At 46.2% G+C, this 16,739-nt stretch overlaps 1 protein-coding gene across 1 annotated transcript; it reads left to right on the top strand.

Moving 5' to 3' along the window:
• Window positions 1–410: 410 nt before the first annotated feature.
• Window positions 411–16,498, top strand: PGRMC2 (progesterone receptor membrane component 2; the record flags this gene model as incomplete). Its single annotated transcript, XM_080697989.1, has 3 exons — window positions 411–907; window positions 14,372–14,527; window positions 16,401–16,498. The coding sequence occupies exons 1-3, from the start codon at window positions 493–495 to the stop codon at window positions 16,496–16,498; spliced, it is 669 nt and encodes a 222-aa protein (XP_080554115.1). The 5' UTR covers window positions 411–492.
• Window positions 16,499–16,739: the final 241 nt, after the last annotated feature.

Here is a 16,739-nt window from a genome sequence, read left to right as displayed (position 1 = left end):
CGGGAGCCTGGCGCCCGAGAAGCTCCCGGTCGCAGCAGCACCGCCAAGGCGGGAGGCTACCGGCACCAAGCCGGGACCAGCCGCGAAGCGACTACACGGCGCAGGCGCGCTGCGGGGACGGGGGCGGAGCGCGCGGCGCCCGGGGACCCGCGCACGCGCCGTAGCGTCGCCCCGCCTACCCCGGCGCGTGCGCGCGGCCGGCGCCGCGTCCCGGCCCCGCCCACTCCGCTCTTCAGCCCCACGAGGCGCGCGGCCGCAGCGGGGAAGTGTGGGGCGAGGTGGGCGGGGCGTCGGGCGCGCGCGCGGCCCGCCCAGGAGGGCGGGGCCCGAGCGAGCCGACACAACGTTACCGCGTCAGCACCCAATCCGGAGCCGGCCCGGCCCCGCCCCCTCGGCTCACGCGATTGGCCGGGAGGCCCGGGTGGGCGGCGCCCGCCGTGGGGTTGGGGAGGGCAGGGGGCGGGGCGGAGAGGAAGGCGCTGGCGGGCAGTGATGGCGGCGGGTGATGGGGACGTGAAGCCCGGCACCCTGGGGAGTGGCAGCGAGGGCGACGGCGGCGGCGGGAGCCCGGGCGGCGCGGGCGCCGGGGCGGCGGCGGCGGAGGGGGGCGGCTGGGCGGCGGCGGCGCTCCTGGCGGGGGGCGGGGAGATGCTGCTGAACGTGGCGCTGGTGGCGCTGGTGCTGCTGGGGGCCTACCGGCTGTGGGTGCGCTGGGGGCGGCGGGGTCTGGGCGCCGGCGCGGGGGCGGGCGAGGACAGCCCGGCCGCCTCGCTGCCGCGCATGAAGAAGCGGGACTTCAGCTTGGAGCAGCTCCGCCAGTTCGACGGGTCCCGCACGCCGCGCATCCTGCTCGCCGTCAATGGGAAAGTCTTCGACGTGACCAAAGGCAGCAAGTTCTACGGCCCGGGTGAGGAGGAGGAGCGGGAGCGGGGGCCCCGACGGGAGCCGCGGGCGCCGGCCCGCCTCGTCGCCGTCGCCTGCCGCCCCCCTGCCGGTCGCAGCTCGGGGGGCTGACATTTTCAAATTCAGGTTCACAGCGGCCAGTCACGCCGGCTTTCCACCTTGGCTGAGCTTTCTGATTGCTGGGGTGAGCAGGGGCAAGAGGGAGGGGCGATGTCTAAAGTAGGGACCGAAAGTTTTAGGCCTTGTGATTCACAGCTTCCTTTTATTTACAGCCCTTTTCTCCTATCTTTCCTTCTTTTTCTTTCTTTCTTTAAACCACGCATCCTCCGTTTCCCTCCGTGTGCAACTCCCCATAAGGCCACGTTTAGGGACACGTAGTTCCAAGCCCCAGCCCTCCAGTCTGGAAGTCCGGGCGTACAAGCAACACCTTGGACTTTTTTTTTTTTAAAACCAGTTTTGGTTCGAAGATGCTTTCCAAGATTAACACTGTATGTGGGATGAGGACAGACCAGAATGCAGATCTTATTAAAGACTGCCAAGGATATGAGCCCTGAGTGTGGGGTGGAGCTCATCCACCCGGCAGGCGTGTCTGTCTGGTTTCTTTTTTTTATTGTTTTTTTCCTTTCTCTGCCTCTTTTTACTAGTAGAAAGGCAAGTTACCGATACGGGTTGATAACGATTTGTTTATTTTGCACTTAGAGCTGAGGAGAAAAAACTTAGGAGAGCTATAAATTACGCACACACACACCCACCACCAGTTCTGCAAGTTACGGATTTTTAAAAGTTTAATTTCAGAGACCTGTGTAGGTAGAGCGGTTTTTTTAGAAGCCTGTCTTTGACGGTATAGTTGTAACATACATTTCAGATTATGCAAACTTCAGACTCATGGAACCTGTTAGTATCCCATAATATTGAGCAACATGGTGCATCACGGTTGTACCGTGATTATAAGCTTTAAAAATGTGGGGGCTACAGTAAGAATAATAAAGTTAGAGGCCTAAAGTGACCTGTGATCGAGTCAGGGGGTGGGCCGTCGGGAAACAACTGGTTTCCTTCTTGATTTAATCTGTTAGTACATGAGAGAGTTACTGACACTTGCAAATATACGCTTCTGATTTCAGTGCTTCATGGCTAGGTGATATTTTAGCAGTGCTGTGGTTTGTTGTTTGTTCATTGGAATGCAGATAAGAAATTGGGGGTTGCAGTTGTTGATCTATTTCATTATTTCTTGGTGGGTCGTATTTCTGTGTAGATATAGGTACGTTCGTCCAACCCAGTCATAGATAACTTGTAAGGTATTTATTTCTGGCTCTCTAAATAAAAACACCAGATGTCTCCTTGCCTATATCAGCTGAAATGGTTAATACTTTTTGTTGTTTATTTACTTAAGAGCATGTGGGACCAGAGAATAGGGCCAAAGTACAGTATTTAAGCAGACCAAATTAAATAATTTTTAAGTCAAAGACTTACACAGTACTGTGTACGTAGTTGAAGCTTTCCCCCCATTGGTATTAAAACCTGTGTTCAGTGATTAGAGTTCTTAATATAGAAACTTTTTAATATAGAACTTCATTAAAAGCTCTACCTTTGTACCCCATGCCTAAACTGACTGAAACAGAGTACCAGTACAGAATCCTACTAGTCCTGACATATTATGCCGTGGGACCAGCTGAAAGTAGCTAGGAGAATCACAGACATCAGTTGGCAGCCTCCAGTGGTAAATGTTCTGTGACAGAAAGTAAAAATTAAGATAACAGTGCTGTATAACGTGGATTGGCTTCGTGTGGCGTGAACACTGAGGCGGTCCCTCGGCCATCAAGGGAAAAGTCAGTTTTAAGTGGGCTGCCCACCCGTTGTCAAGTTCTGATGAACTGCCTGAGAATATGTTGATATTTCACAGAAGTAGAAAATGTGGTAGCACTTCCCAAAAGCCTTAAAATCAAGTTCCTGGCTATCAAACAAATATAAGTTAACTGTTGCTTTTCACTTCCATCCATAAATAATTTGGTTGTGGAAACAGTAATCCTTATCTAAAATTCTTGGCAACTTTGAAAGAATGAACTTAGCGAGTTAGAAAACCTACTTTTTATGCCTAGCCAATAACTATTCCCATTTCACAATCCTAGTTTTTAAAGATTATTTTGTGAGATTGTTCCATAACGTTGTACATATTTATTTTCTCTTAGTCATACATTTTTAAAATTCTGCTTCTTGTAAATTAAATAAAAATATGGTATTGACAAATGTAGTTAATACCAACTGTTTGCCAAAATGTGTTAACTACCTTAGTCAATATTAAATTTAGTAACAGGTCAGGCACTTGGCCAGCATGTGAGGAAAGTGTGATCATATAAGAAACAATAAGTAGAGAAAAAGAAAGGAAACCAGAATTGTTAAGCTCTCTTATCGGATCCATTCATTTGTACTCTCCTTAGTTGGTCCTTAGAGTTGCTAAACTTTCCTGCCTTGCCATATAGATGAGGAATCTGAGGTTTAGGTAAATTGGCTTGGGTCACACAAATATATATGGTAAATCAAGATATATTTGAAGCCAGGCATGGTGGTGCATGCTTGTAATCCCAGTACTTGGGAGGCTGAGACAAGAAGATTACAGGCTCCAGGCCAGCCTCAGCTCCTTAGCAAGGCCCTCCACAATTTAGTGAGACCCTGTTTTAAAATAAAGAATAAAAAATAGGGCTGAGGGTATAGCTCTAAGGTAGAATGTCTCTAGGTTTAATCCTCAGTATCACAAAAAAAAAAAAAAAAGGTACATTGGACCACAAAATTCATCTACATTATCTAGTGAACTGCATTGGGGATAAATTTGTAGGGATCTTACTGTTGTCTTTATTTATACCTTCTCTTGGTTCCCCTAAGGATTAAAGCTTCAAACAACCTTTCCAAAGTTGTGCATGTCTATAATCCCAGCTACTTTAGGCTGAGGCAGGAAGATCACAAGTTCAAGGCCAGACTACACAACTTGATAAGACCTTGTCTCAAAATAAGAAGGGCTGGCAGTGTGACTCCATGGTGAACACCACTGGGTTTAATCCCCAATACTACAAATAAACTTTCTGTTATGCTGTCCAGTATGGGAGCCACAAGCCAGAAATTGCTAAGTTAATATAGTTAGAAATTGAGCTGGGCTTGGTGGCACATGTCCTTAATCCCAGTGCTTGGAGGCTGAGACAGGAGGGTAGCAAGTTCAAGACCAGCCTCAGCAACTTAGTGACCCTGTTTCAAAACAATAAAAAAAAAAAGGACTGGGGGTGTAACTCGTAGTGCTGGGTTCAATGCCCAGCACCACAGAAAGAGAGAGGAAGGGAGAGTTCTGTGTAACACTAGCTGCAAATCAAGTGCGTGGTCGCATGGCTTCCACGTTAGATAGCCACTTTATCATAGAGTACTGTATTCCATCTTCCCAGAGAGCTCTCTTGAGCAGCAGTGATTCTAGAGGTCAGAGAAAGAGGAGGAGAAAGCCCTATTTCTGGAGCTTGTTTTCTTGTTTAATTCTCAAACAGCCCTAGAGACAGATAATATTCTCATTCTGCACTTGTGAAAGCTGAAACTCGGCGAGGACTTGCTGAAAGTCATGCCCAGTGAGTAACAACACAAAGCACCAGGTCTGCGCAGCTTAGGGGTCTCCCTTTCCCGGTGTCACGTTTTCTGTCCAATCCCACTTGCTTATAGTCTTAATAGATTTTTTAATGGCACTAGAGGCTGAACCCGGATGCATTCCACAGGGTTCTACTTTTATTTATTGTTTTGAAGCAGAGTCTTGCTTGGTCCCTGAGAACGTCGCTAAATTGTTAAGGCTGCTCTCGAACCTGTGACCCTCTTATCTCAGCCTCCCAAGAACTAGGATTATTACAGGCATGCACCACCAGGTCCAGCCATAATAGACTTTGAAGACTCAAGCGAGTAGTATAATTTCAGGTAATAGTGCTTCAGAGGAACTCTGCCACTACATTTTATTTATTCTTTGGAATGACAAAAAATTATTCACTCTGCCTTGTGGTTTACCCTGCATCCCCTGAACTTCAAATATCATCTCCCCTATTCCTGTCCATTCTCCAGCATATATAAAGCCATATCCAACTTCTCACAAGATGCCTAATATTTAGAACATTGAAAAGGAAAATATTCTAGACTCTCCTGAACGAATTGATCATATTAGAAGGTCCTACCGCCTTTATTGGCTCTGACCTGACCTCAGCCATTGATTGCTATCAGATAGCTCATTATTCTTAGTCCAGCCCTTTCTTCTCCACCAGTGTGTGTGATGTTTTTATTTTCTCTTACCACCAACCATTTTTCCTCCATTTTCATTATATTAGTTTTTACTTAATACTTTTGAAATTGCAAATGTAGCAAGAGTTGCAAACGTCACAAGGCCTTACGTACTCCTTCTGGATGTCCTAAGCTGGACTCCTCAGGTGTCACCGCAGCTTCTCGCTTTGAGGCCCATGGGGCCTGTTTTTTGGGCTAATGTCCAGATACATCCATTATCTACCAGTAGGTAAAATAATCAGACACGTTTCTGAAAAATGTTGGTTGTTTGTACATTATCTGCTCAGTTGGCCCATTCAGCATCATTCTGTATTTTTATCCTTTGAGGGAATTGCATGTCTTTAAACACTAAAGCAAATTAATAAGAAAGCCTAGCTTAAAACGAGTATGAGACCAGAAGGTGTTCTTCAGGATAGTGACATCTGGGATTCATCGTTCAGATTCTTGTAATTGTTCTTTAAATGTTCTGCAGCACATACCTTCTGCTGGGTACCCTAACAGACATAACTGGGTAGCTCTTGTAATCCTTTGGACCCCGTGGCCTATCTTGAATCTTTACTGTGTAGGCTTTCAGGTCCACTAAGAAGGAATTCCCTGGATTTCATTACAATAAAACCTTAAATAAGATGTGAGAAAGAGTGTTAACTGACTTGGAAAATACGTCCCTACCCTTGTGGAGTTAAAGGCCTATTGAGGAAGACAGGTGGTAAACAGGCTTTTCAATACATAACTAAAATCTAGAATTAAATATGCTACGAAGAACTAATAGGATTCATAAGAAAGGATAACTAGGGTCACTTGCAAAAGTACCTTCTTTATACTTGTTAAGGAAAAAAGTCAACATTTAAACAGAAATCTGAGGCAGCTGACCACACAAAGATTGAGTGTGAGAATATTCTGAAACCAGATTGTTACTGTGCTTAATATTCTACGACTCTCCTGATCGAATTGATATTAGAAGGTTCCTTATCACCTTTATTGGCTCTGACTGACCTCGCCATTGATTGCTATCAGCTCATTATTCTTAGTCTAGCCCTTTACTCTCCGCCAGTGTGTATTTGTTTTTATTTTTCTCTTATGAACAGCACATACCCGGGCGTTTTGTTGTTGTTAAATACCACCCTTTGTCTCGTGTTGTCTCCGTGCTGGTGGAGTTGAGCTTGTGATCTCTCTCCCTGGGCTCCCAGGCTCCGCGCTGTGCAGTGGTGTGAGTACTGGTGTGAGTACCGGTGTGAGTACCGGTGTGAGTACTGGTGTGAGTACCGGTGTGAGTACTGGTGTGAGTACCGGTGTGAGTACCGGTGTGAGTACCGGTGTGAGTACTGGTGTGAGTACCGGTGTGAGTACCGGTGTGAGTACCGGTGTGAGTACCGCAGGAAGCAGCGCCTCGCGTTGAGGCACGTTCGCCGCGGTGTCGGGGGAGCAGAGGCCTCGGCCCGGGCCGGGCTCCAGCGGCCCTGCCGGCCCTGGGCCGGCGGAGGCGGAGTGAGCGCTTTTGCTTTCCAGCAGCCTGTTTCTGATGCGCTTCTCGGGACGCAGCCCGCAGTGAGCGGAGGAGCATCATCCTCGCTGCCGCGCGTTCCTTCTGCCCTCTCCACTGACTCGGGCGCCTTCTGCTTTCTGGCGATCGACCTTCCCATCCTCTGGAGCAGAGTAAGGCGTTTAGCCAACCATCATTTGCGTGGAGGAGAAAACGCTGCCTCTTTAAAAGGTTCTTGGCCGCCATCGGGCAGACATGCAAAGCTAGCATGACGACGCGCGGGGGCAGGATCCCCGGCCTCGGGTAGTGCGGAGCCATGTGTCTTGCCCCTGGCTACAAGGGCTCATCAGCGGCCCTCGCCTACCCTACTGACCTCAGGATCACCCTTAACCTCCAGGTTCAAGTGCAGCTTTTAAACACATCCCACCCCCAGCTGGCGCATACCTTCTTTTGGTCTCTGTGTCACCGTCGTGGTGGCCTCTGTAAAGCATTACTGTTTCTTGCATCTCCCCGTTGTTTAGAGTTCAGTCTTCATCTACTGAGGGATCTCTGTCCTCTGGTTCTTCTGTCTCTGCCCCAGGTTCTGTTCTGTGGCATTTCTCCGGGCTGGATTTGGCCTCGGTGGGTGCTGGCTCTACTAACCCACGGATACCTGTCGTCCATTATTAAACAACCTTCGCCTCCCAGGCTCTGCCCCTCTGGGGCTCTTAGGGACGTGCACTACCTGTTCAGTCTGCACTTCATGTCTCTTCCCTTTTCCTTCTTCCACTTTTTTCTTTTTCTCTTCCTTCTTTGTATGCAGGGGATTGGACCTGGGCCCCGCACATTCTAGGCAAGCACTCACCACGGAGCTCCAGCGCCAGCCCCATTCCTTAGTTTTGACAGTTTGCGTCCGCTCTGGGCCGCTCTGGGCAGGTGTGTCTGTGGCGCGCTTGCTCCGTGTGGTTGGTCTCTTCGGGTACTTTGTCTTTTGTATTGTGACGGCATCTTCAGCAGTTGCTGCCTTTGTGCTTCTTGGGTTTCTTAGAATATTCCATAAGCCTTAGGTGCAGAAGTATTCTATAGAGTACTTTAGAGATTTTTTTTTTTTTTCGGGTCTGGGGATGGAACTCAGGGGCATTCTACCTCCGAGCTACAGCCCCTGCCCTATTTTGTATTCGTTATTTTGAAACTGGGTCTCACTGAGTTGCGGAGGGCCTCACTAAGTAGCTGAGGCTGTCCGCGAACCACAATCCTCCGGTCTCAGCCTCCCGAACGCTGGGATTTGCGCCACCACGCTGAGCTTAGAGTATGTTTAAAAACAAGGCCTAGTACAAGTTTAAAACATGGTTTTTTAATTAGGTAATACATGCTTAAGGTAGAAAACTTAGAAGGAGACACAGTGAAAAATAAGTCTGCTTTCTGCAACCCACATCCCACTCCCAGAGGCAAAGGATGAAGGTTCGGTGCTGTTCCCGAGCTAGTCCGCAAAGTAAAAGCGCCTAGATAGGAACCGTATTCTCCCCGACTGACCAGAGCAGACTGTACGTACCGTTAGCAATATCCGACTTTCTCGGGAGCTTTTCAGACCCTTTAGAGCTATCTCCTTAGCAGTTCACCATTAATGAACACTTGTTCCAGTCTCTCATTACATGATGCTGCAATAAATACTCATGTACATGTCATTTACATGTGTTAGTAAAATTACTGAGGCCCATAATACTGGGGATGGAACCCAGGGGCATTCTACCTCCGAGCTACACCCCCAGCCCGATTTTTTATTCTTTATTTTGAAACAGGGTCTCACTGAGTTGCAGAGGGCCTCACTAGGTAGCTGAGCTGGCCCTGGACTGCGAGCCTCCTGTCTCAGCCTCTCGGATTCTGTGATTACAAGTGTGCGCCACCATGCCCTGCTCTATTTTTATATTTTATTTAACAGGGTCTCACTAAGTTGCTGAGAGCCTCACTAAGTAGCTGAGGCTGGCTTCAAACCTGCACAGTCCTCCTGCCCCAGCCTCCCAAGTACTGGAATTACAAGCATGCGCCACCACACCCGGCTAAAAAATTTTTTAAATATATGAAATAAGAATCCAAGCCGGGCGTGGTGGCATACTCTTGTAATCCCAGCATTCGGGAGGCTGAGACCAGAGGATCGCAGTTCACGGACAGCCTCAGCTTTTTAGTGAGGCCCTCTGCAACTCAGTGAGACTAGGCTTCAAAATAAAGAATAAAAAATAGGGCAGGGGGTGTAGCTCAGAGGTCGAATGCCCCTGGGTTCCATCCCCAGACCCGAAAAAAAAAAAAAAAAAAAAGAATCCAATATTCTGTAAGGTTATTTTGTTTTGCTTTTAATTGACTATTCCCAGGTCCCAGTATCATTTATAGAATAATCCTTGTTACCGCCAACACTTAAAGTATTATATTTGCTATTTAGTTTCTCCAGATATTTGAGTCCTTGCTGTTTTTTCCCCTTAGATTCTCATTCCTCCGGGTTGGGTGCAGGTGGCACCGCCGGCTTCTTTCAGTTCTCTTTTCCCGTCTCTACCGTGAGCCCGAGGCCGAGGCTGTGAGCTCAGCCATGTGTTAGCAAGCTTCTGGTTTAACTTTTTTTTTGGTAGTATTGGGAATTGAACCCAAGGGCACTCTGCCTCCGAGCTACTTCCCAGCCCTATTTTACTCTTTATTTTGAAACAGGGTCTCATTAAGTTGCAGAGGACCTCATTGAGGCTGGCCACCCACCTGTGATCCTCCTGTCTCGGCCTCCCAAGTACTAAGATTACAAGCATGCGCCACCACCACGCGTGGCCTGGTTGAAAAGACTGGCTCTTCAGTCCCTTGTAGAATCTTTCTATTGAAGAGGTGCTGTAGTTCAGCTCAGCCTTTGGCAGGTAAGGTAACGTCCCTATCTTCTGTGGGCCTATGAGGGCTGTGGGATGGGGACGCACCAGCACACACTTGTTGGGATGGGTGCTCTAGACTGCAAGTGTCTCATTTGTTGTCCTTTTTGTTTTGTTTTGTTTTCCTCTGATACTGGGGATTAAACCCAGGGGCATTCTGCCTCTGAGCTACACCCCAGCCCTATTTTATTTTTTACTCTGAAACAGTGTCTCACTAAGTTGCTAAGGCTGACTACAAACCTGCAATGCTCCTGTCTCAGCCTCCCAAGTTCTAGGATTACAGGCAGGTGCCACTGAGGCCTCAGGATCCCATCTTCTTGGGAAGGATTTGAGCTTTACCATACTGTTTCTAAGTCTCGGGACTTCTTGGACTGGGCCCAAGAATGTATACTTAAAATATATACCCAAGACATATAAATATATACATATGGGGATCAGTTTGACTGTCTTCATTATTTTTATATATTGTTTGTTCCTAGGACCGTTATAACCTTTGATGTAAGTTACCAAGTATTAATAGATATAAAAAAGACTTATAGAGCCGGGTATGGTGGCGCACGCTTGTAATCCCCGCGCTTGGGAGGCGGAGACAGGAGGATCGCGTGGGTTCGTAGTCAGCCTCGCTGGCTTAAGAGACCCTGTTTCCAAATAAATAAAAAAATATAAAATAGGTCTGGGAGTGTAGCCCGGAGGTAGAAGGGCTTCCAGGAACCCCAGTACCACCCAAAAAAAAAAAAAAAGACTTATAGAAACAGGCCAGAACACCAGACTATTGATAAACTTTGATGAATTAAAGTTTGCCTGTGAGAGCTATGGTTTTAGCCCATAGACATAAAATATCCATTATGGAATATTTTTCCTCTTTATAAATATTTTATTCTCTATGGTTTTTTTTTTGGGGGGGGGCAGGTTGCCGATGGAACCCAGGGGCAGTCTACCTCCGAGCAACACCCCAGCCCTCTGTTTTATTCATTATTTTAAAACAGGGTCTCACAGAGTTGCAATGGGCCTAAGTAGTAGCTGAGTCTGTCCGAAAACCGCGAGCCTCTGGTCTCAGCCTCCTGAAGGTTGGGATTATAAGTATGTGCCACCACGCCCAGCTATAAATTTTTTATTCTTTCATGAAATATTTCTTCTCATTTTGTAATCCTCATTATCATCATCGCAGAAGTACCCATTATTGCATATTCTGTTCTTCCTGGCACTTTCTGTTTGCTGTTACTCTTTTTTTTTATTTTATTTATTTATTTATTTATTTATTTATTTATTTATTTATTTTTTGGTGGTACTGGGGATGGAACCCTTCTAACTCTGGGCTACACTCCCAGACCTATTTTATACTTTTTATTTGGAAACAGGGTCTCTTAAGCCAGTGCGCTGGCTTCTAACCTGCGCGGTCCTCCTGTCTCCGCGTCCCAAGCGCGGGGACTCCATGCTCGGCGCTGCTATTCTCTAAGACGTTGTCCTGTCCTGAGCACACATTGCTCTCTTTACAAAAGTCCCCTATTCTACTCGACTGTACTAGAGCGAGCGGTTTAGGGTAGAGAAAGAGTAGGTTTATTGATTATATACATGCACTTAAGGGAATCTGCCTTTATCTCTGATAAAGTGATATTTTAATTCTCAATTTACCATGAGGTTACAACCTGACAAATTGAAAAATCAAGTCCAAATGCATTTTCTATATTCAAACCTACCAGACATCATAGCTTAGCTCAGCCCACCTCAGATGTGCTCAGAACACTTACATCAACCTCCACAGTGGACAGAGTCATCGACCAATGCCTATAAATACTAAGCTGTCCACCGTCCCACGTAGCGAATGGGATTCCTCAGCCCAGGGAATGCTGCCCTGTGGAGCGAGGCTTCCTCCCCGCAGGGCTGGCTGGGAGCTGCAGTGTTGACACTGCCCGCAGCCGAGTGCGCACCACCTACTGCTGGTCCCAGGAGAAGCTCTACTCAGAATATAGTTCCACCATCATAAAGATGGAAAATCTGGGGCCAAGCCATTGTTAAGTTGGGGACCATCTAAATAATGTCAAGTGAGTTGCCAGCCAAAAATAACCAGGTTAGTTAATATAAGCTAGCTTTAACTTTCTTGGTAAGTTGTACTATATCTAAGGACAATGCTATTTCAGGCTTGCTTTCTTCAGGTGGCTCCCTCTGACAGCTTATTGGGATATTAGACTTGGTAATATTTGGTTTTCTGTAGAGGAGAGAGGAGTGGGAAGATGTGCTGATTTCGCAGGTTGCTTCTGGTTGTAGGGTAGGTACGGGGAGACGCCCTTTCATTAGACGTCACAGCCTCCCTTTGTCGGGACAGCCTGTCTAATCCAACTCTAGTTCTTAATCTCGGTGTTAAGTTCTTTAGTGGTTTTCTAGGAAAGCAAAAGGAAACCAAAAAGACCTTTTCACAAGGAAAATTCTAAACATAGATTAGATAGCTCAGTATGATTTGGGAAATGAGGGAATATGTTAATCACTGAATCATTCTTTTCTGTTGAAGAGCTAACATTTTGTGTAGAAATTGGCTTGGATTAGCCCGGCGTGGTGGTGCACACCTGTAATCTCAGTACGCGGGAGGCTGAGACAAGAGGATCGCAGGTTTGAAGTCAGCCCTCTGTAACCTGTTTCAAAATAAAAAGTGGATCTGGGGATGTACCTCAGAGGTGAACACACCTGGGTTCAATCCCCAATGCAGACAGGTGAACAGACAGACAGACAGAAGAAGGAAGGAATGAGCTTGGATTATCAACTGTTGATTAACGCCTGCCCTTACCAAGATGTCTGAAACCGAAAAAAATAACATGTATAAAATTTTGTTTGGTTTTTCTATTCATTGATGTTGGGGAAGGTTGAAATTTACTAGAGAATGCACTGGTGTATGTTAACATGCACAGAGATCGAGGGTTTTCTGGTGTGTGTGTGTGTGTGTGTGTGTGTGTGTGTGTGTGTGTGTGTCTGGGGATTGAGCCCAAGCCTAGGTTGAAATTTACTAGAGAATGCACTGGTGTATGTTAACATGCACAGAGATCGAGGGTTTTCTGGTGTGTGTGTGTGTGTGTGTGTGTGTGTGTGTGTGTGTGTGTGTGTGTCTGGGGATTGAGCCCAAGCCTTGGCTCTTTGCTATTTGATCTTTCCTTTGTATCATTTGAATCTGTTTTATGATTTAAACTCTGAAGGGCCTGACGTTAGTTTTGCAGGCCATGGAGGTACAAACCCACACAGAATGCTAAGGAAAGCTATTGATATTTATGGCTTTTTGTTCCTTCTCTTCAATTTTAATTTAACAAGTATTCTAAAACTCCATTCCCCTGAAGCGTCGTAATTAGTACAGTGCCCCAGTTCTCAGGGCGGCCGCTCCATCTTTGGGCTGTGGGTCCCCTGTGTGTTTTCTTGGAATACAATGTTTGGAATAGCTAGAAAGGTGGAAGAGAGTGCTTCCAGTTCTGTCGGCAACTTTAAGCAAGTCATGAGTTCCTCTGCTCCCGCTTTTCATCTGCCAAGTGAGAACGAAGGCAAAATCTGTACCTTCCGCTTGTGACTAGAGAGCAGTGTGGTTGCTGAAAATTCTTTAAAAAGTGCCCATCGTTCTCTCTCTATGGACTGGTACGGATGTGGCCCGTTTCATTTTTCTTTCTGTATGTTTCGCTCATCGGTTGGCATTGTCCAGTCAGCCTTAAGAGGCTAGAAATTGTGTTTGTAATTTTGGGGGTCGATCATTGTTCTTTGTGTGTGTGTGTGTAGTACTGAGGGTGGAACCCAGAGGCTTTCTACCTCCAGGCTATACTTCCAGACCTATTTTATACTTTATTTGGAATCAGGGTCTCACTAAGTTGCTGAGAGCCTCACCTAGTAGCCGAGGCTGGCTTCGAACCTGTGTGATCCTCCTGTCTCAGCCTCCCAGCACAGGGATTACAAGTGTGCGCCACCACACCCTGCGATATTACTGTTTTAAACATCAAAAACATCCTTTTTTTTTTTTTTTTTTTTTTTTTTGCTTTTCTTTTGGTACTGAAGATTGAACCTAACAGTACTCTACCTCTGAGCTGCGCTCTCAGCCCTATTTGTATTTTGGAACAGGAGCTCACTAAATTGCAGAGGGCCTCACTAAGTAGCTGAGGCTGGCCACAAACCTGCAATCTTCCTGTCTCCGCCTCCCAAGTACTAGGATTACAGGCATGCGCCTCCACACAGGGCTCTAAGTATCTTTTTTTATCATAAGTGAGTCAGCTTAGGGGTCAGAATCTTGAGTTTCTCCTTGTTTGAAACTACAACTAATTTATTTGAAAGAAATGTATTATGTTCCTCCTTCAGGCCAGACCCGGTGAACCTGTTCTGGGCTTTTTTTTTTTTTTAATTAAACCCAGGGGCATTCTACATTCTACATTTAAGCTATACCCCCAGCCCTATTATTTTATTTGGAAACAGGGTCTCGGTAGGTTGATGAGAGTCTCACTACTTGCAGGCTCACAGTGCGCCTGGACGTTCACAGTTCTCTGGGGCGTTTATAGGTTGCACCTCACATAACAGCAACCAGCAAAGTATGTTTTCTCAAGCCGACTGGCTGCTAACCCTTAATTCTTAAGTTTCCTCCGTCCTAACTGCCTTACAGTCTTCATTTTGAATGTAAGTTTGGGAACATCCGAAGTCATTGAAATGTAAAGTTTTAGTCCAAGGGCAGGTTTCCAACAAATTCTTTCTTATCTAGTATGCGCGTATTTTGAAATGAAGGCTGAGTTCCAGTATGAGTCATGGTGAGGCTTTTATTGGAGCTTCTGAACTATTGCTTGGCTGCTAAATGGTCTCTCTTCTTTTGCAGCGGGCCCGTACGGGATATTTGCTGGTAGGGATGCCTCCAGAGGACTGGCAACGTTTTGCCTAGATAAAGATGCGCTTAGAGATGAATACGATGATCTCTCAGACTTGAACGCAGTACAGATGGAGAGCGTTCGAGAATGGGAAATGCAGTTTAAAGGTACCTTCATTCTGCTGGGGTCTTTGGAAAATTAAGTCCACATTCAGAGAAAGTGTAGACTGTCTCGTGCTTTAACACTACGGATGTCATCCTTTAGGGCCATCATTATTAGATATGTTAAGGATAGGTAAATATTCATAAGACTGTTATATGCAATAATTATTTTGAAAGTCCACATTTTACCATTGACTTGTCGCCAGACGTGTGCATTTGTAGGCCCAGCTACTCAGGAGGCTGAGGCAGAAGGATCTCATGAACCGAGGAATTGGAGACCAGGCTGGGCAACCTATGAAGACCCCAACTCAAAAAAAAAACTTGTTACAAATTATGAGTCTCAAAGAATGTGATACTTTTTAGTCTCTCAAAGACTTTCTCATTAAGGTCTAATGTTTTTGTTTTTTTGCTAAAAGCAGGCTTGGATTTAAAACTGAGCTGAGGAATGCATGGCCCAAGGGTAGATCACATGCTTAGCCTGCTTGCAGCCCTGAGTTCAAGCCCTGGCGCCACCAAAACAACAACACTGAAACCCCTGAATTGACCAGAGATGTTTATCCGAATGCTTTTGTCCCTCTGACCGAGCGATACAGAAGGAGAACGTGGCTCCTCTTTGCCCCTCTGGTGTCAGTGCCTGCCACCCGTGTGCCCTGTGCAAGCTCTTCCCTGACTGACCCTTGGAGTCCTTGAAACCGCTTTTCTTATATCTTGGCACTTGTACTGGTTCTACTATAGGAAGTAGTCCTTTATCTAATCCTCTTAATAGCTGGTTGACTTAACCTGGGTTGTTCTTTTTGTTTTGTTTATACTAGAGATTTAACCCAGGGGCAGGCAGTCTACCTCCAAGCTACATCCCCAGCCTGATTTTATTTCTTATTTGGAGAGATAAAATCTCACTAGGTTGCTGAGAGCCTCCTAAGTTGCAGGGGTTGGCTTTGAACCTGCGATCCTCCCGTATTTTAACCTAGGTTAAACAAGGAAAGTACTAGATCTAAGAAGAAGTCTAGAGAAAGGAAATGATAGTGTTATAGGGGCACACTCAGGCCTCAAAAAAGACAGGGTAACAAGCAACAAATTTTTATTTCCTCATTTGGTTTCTTTTCTTGAGGACTACTAGATCACATTTTCTCCCCAAGAATATGTCTCAGTTGAGTCTGCACACACGTGACGCTCCAGCCCCCACCGCCTTCCTCCGCCCAGCAAAGTCACTGTTTTGTTTTGTTTTTTTTTTTCATGGTCTCTACTCTAAAATACTAGGTTTTTTCCATTACACTTCTAGGCAAAGCCCAATATATTTATAGATCTTAGATAATTGTTAGAAATTCCCCACATTGCCAACTCATTTTTTAAATGATAGCATTTGGAGCTATTAAAAGTTTAAAAAATGGACTGGGTGAGGGGGTACAGCTCAGTGGTAGAACGCTTTCCCAACATTCGAATGGCCATGCATTCAATTCCTAGAACTGTAAATATATATTTACAGTAAATATATATATTTACAGAGATAAAATACTATCTGAGACTCACTGCATATTAGACTCACTTCTGGGTGCACGTCTCCAGGCCTAACCCGAGGGCCTGGGCTGAGAAGGGTCCTGTACATGAATATTTTTAAAAAGATGCGCAAGCCATTCCAGTATGGCGTCTTGATTAAGAACACTGATAGGAGCACTCTTCTCAAAGGAGAATCCCCCAGCCCGTGAGCCCCGCCTGCTGCCTCTCTTAGCCGAGGCTTTGCGTGTGTATAAAGGCCCACCGTGCTGACGCACTGGGACACTGAGCGTATTCTGAGTCTAAAGGAGGCGAGCGCCTTCCCTCTGTATAATGAATATCCAAACCAATTTGACCATGACTGATTGTCTTTTGATGTATCTTTCAGAAAAATATGATTATGTAGGCAGACTCCTAAAGCCAGGGGAAGAGCCTTCAGAGTACACAGATGAAGAGGACACCAAGGACCACAATAAACAGGACTGACCTTGTAAAGCACCAGTCAGGGCCTCCAGCGCGACTGTCACTCCCTCCACAGAACGTCCAGTGTCTCTGGGTTTGATTCACCTGCTGCGAAAAACATTCAACAGATGTGCATAAGATACTGAGTCTCACTGAAGATCTGAATACTAGGCATTATGCTGCCAAACTCGTTTGTGATGTCTGGTGGGGCTTCAACATCCTGAAAAGGAGGAGACAGGGATTTTTAAACTACAGGAAAGTCACA

The sequence above is a fragment of the Muscardinus avellanarius genome, assembly GCF_963383645.1.
Source record: "Muscardinus avellanarius genome assembly, chromosome: 6".
Taxonomy (NCBI): domain Eukaryota; kingdom Metazoa; phylum Chordata; class Mammalia; order Rodentia; family Gliridae; genus Muscardinus; species Muscardinus avellanarius.
Note: the sequence above shows the minus strand (reverse complement) of the source record. Positions and strands in the feature narration are given on the sequence as shown.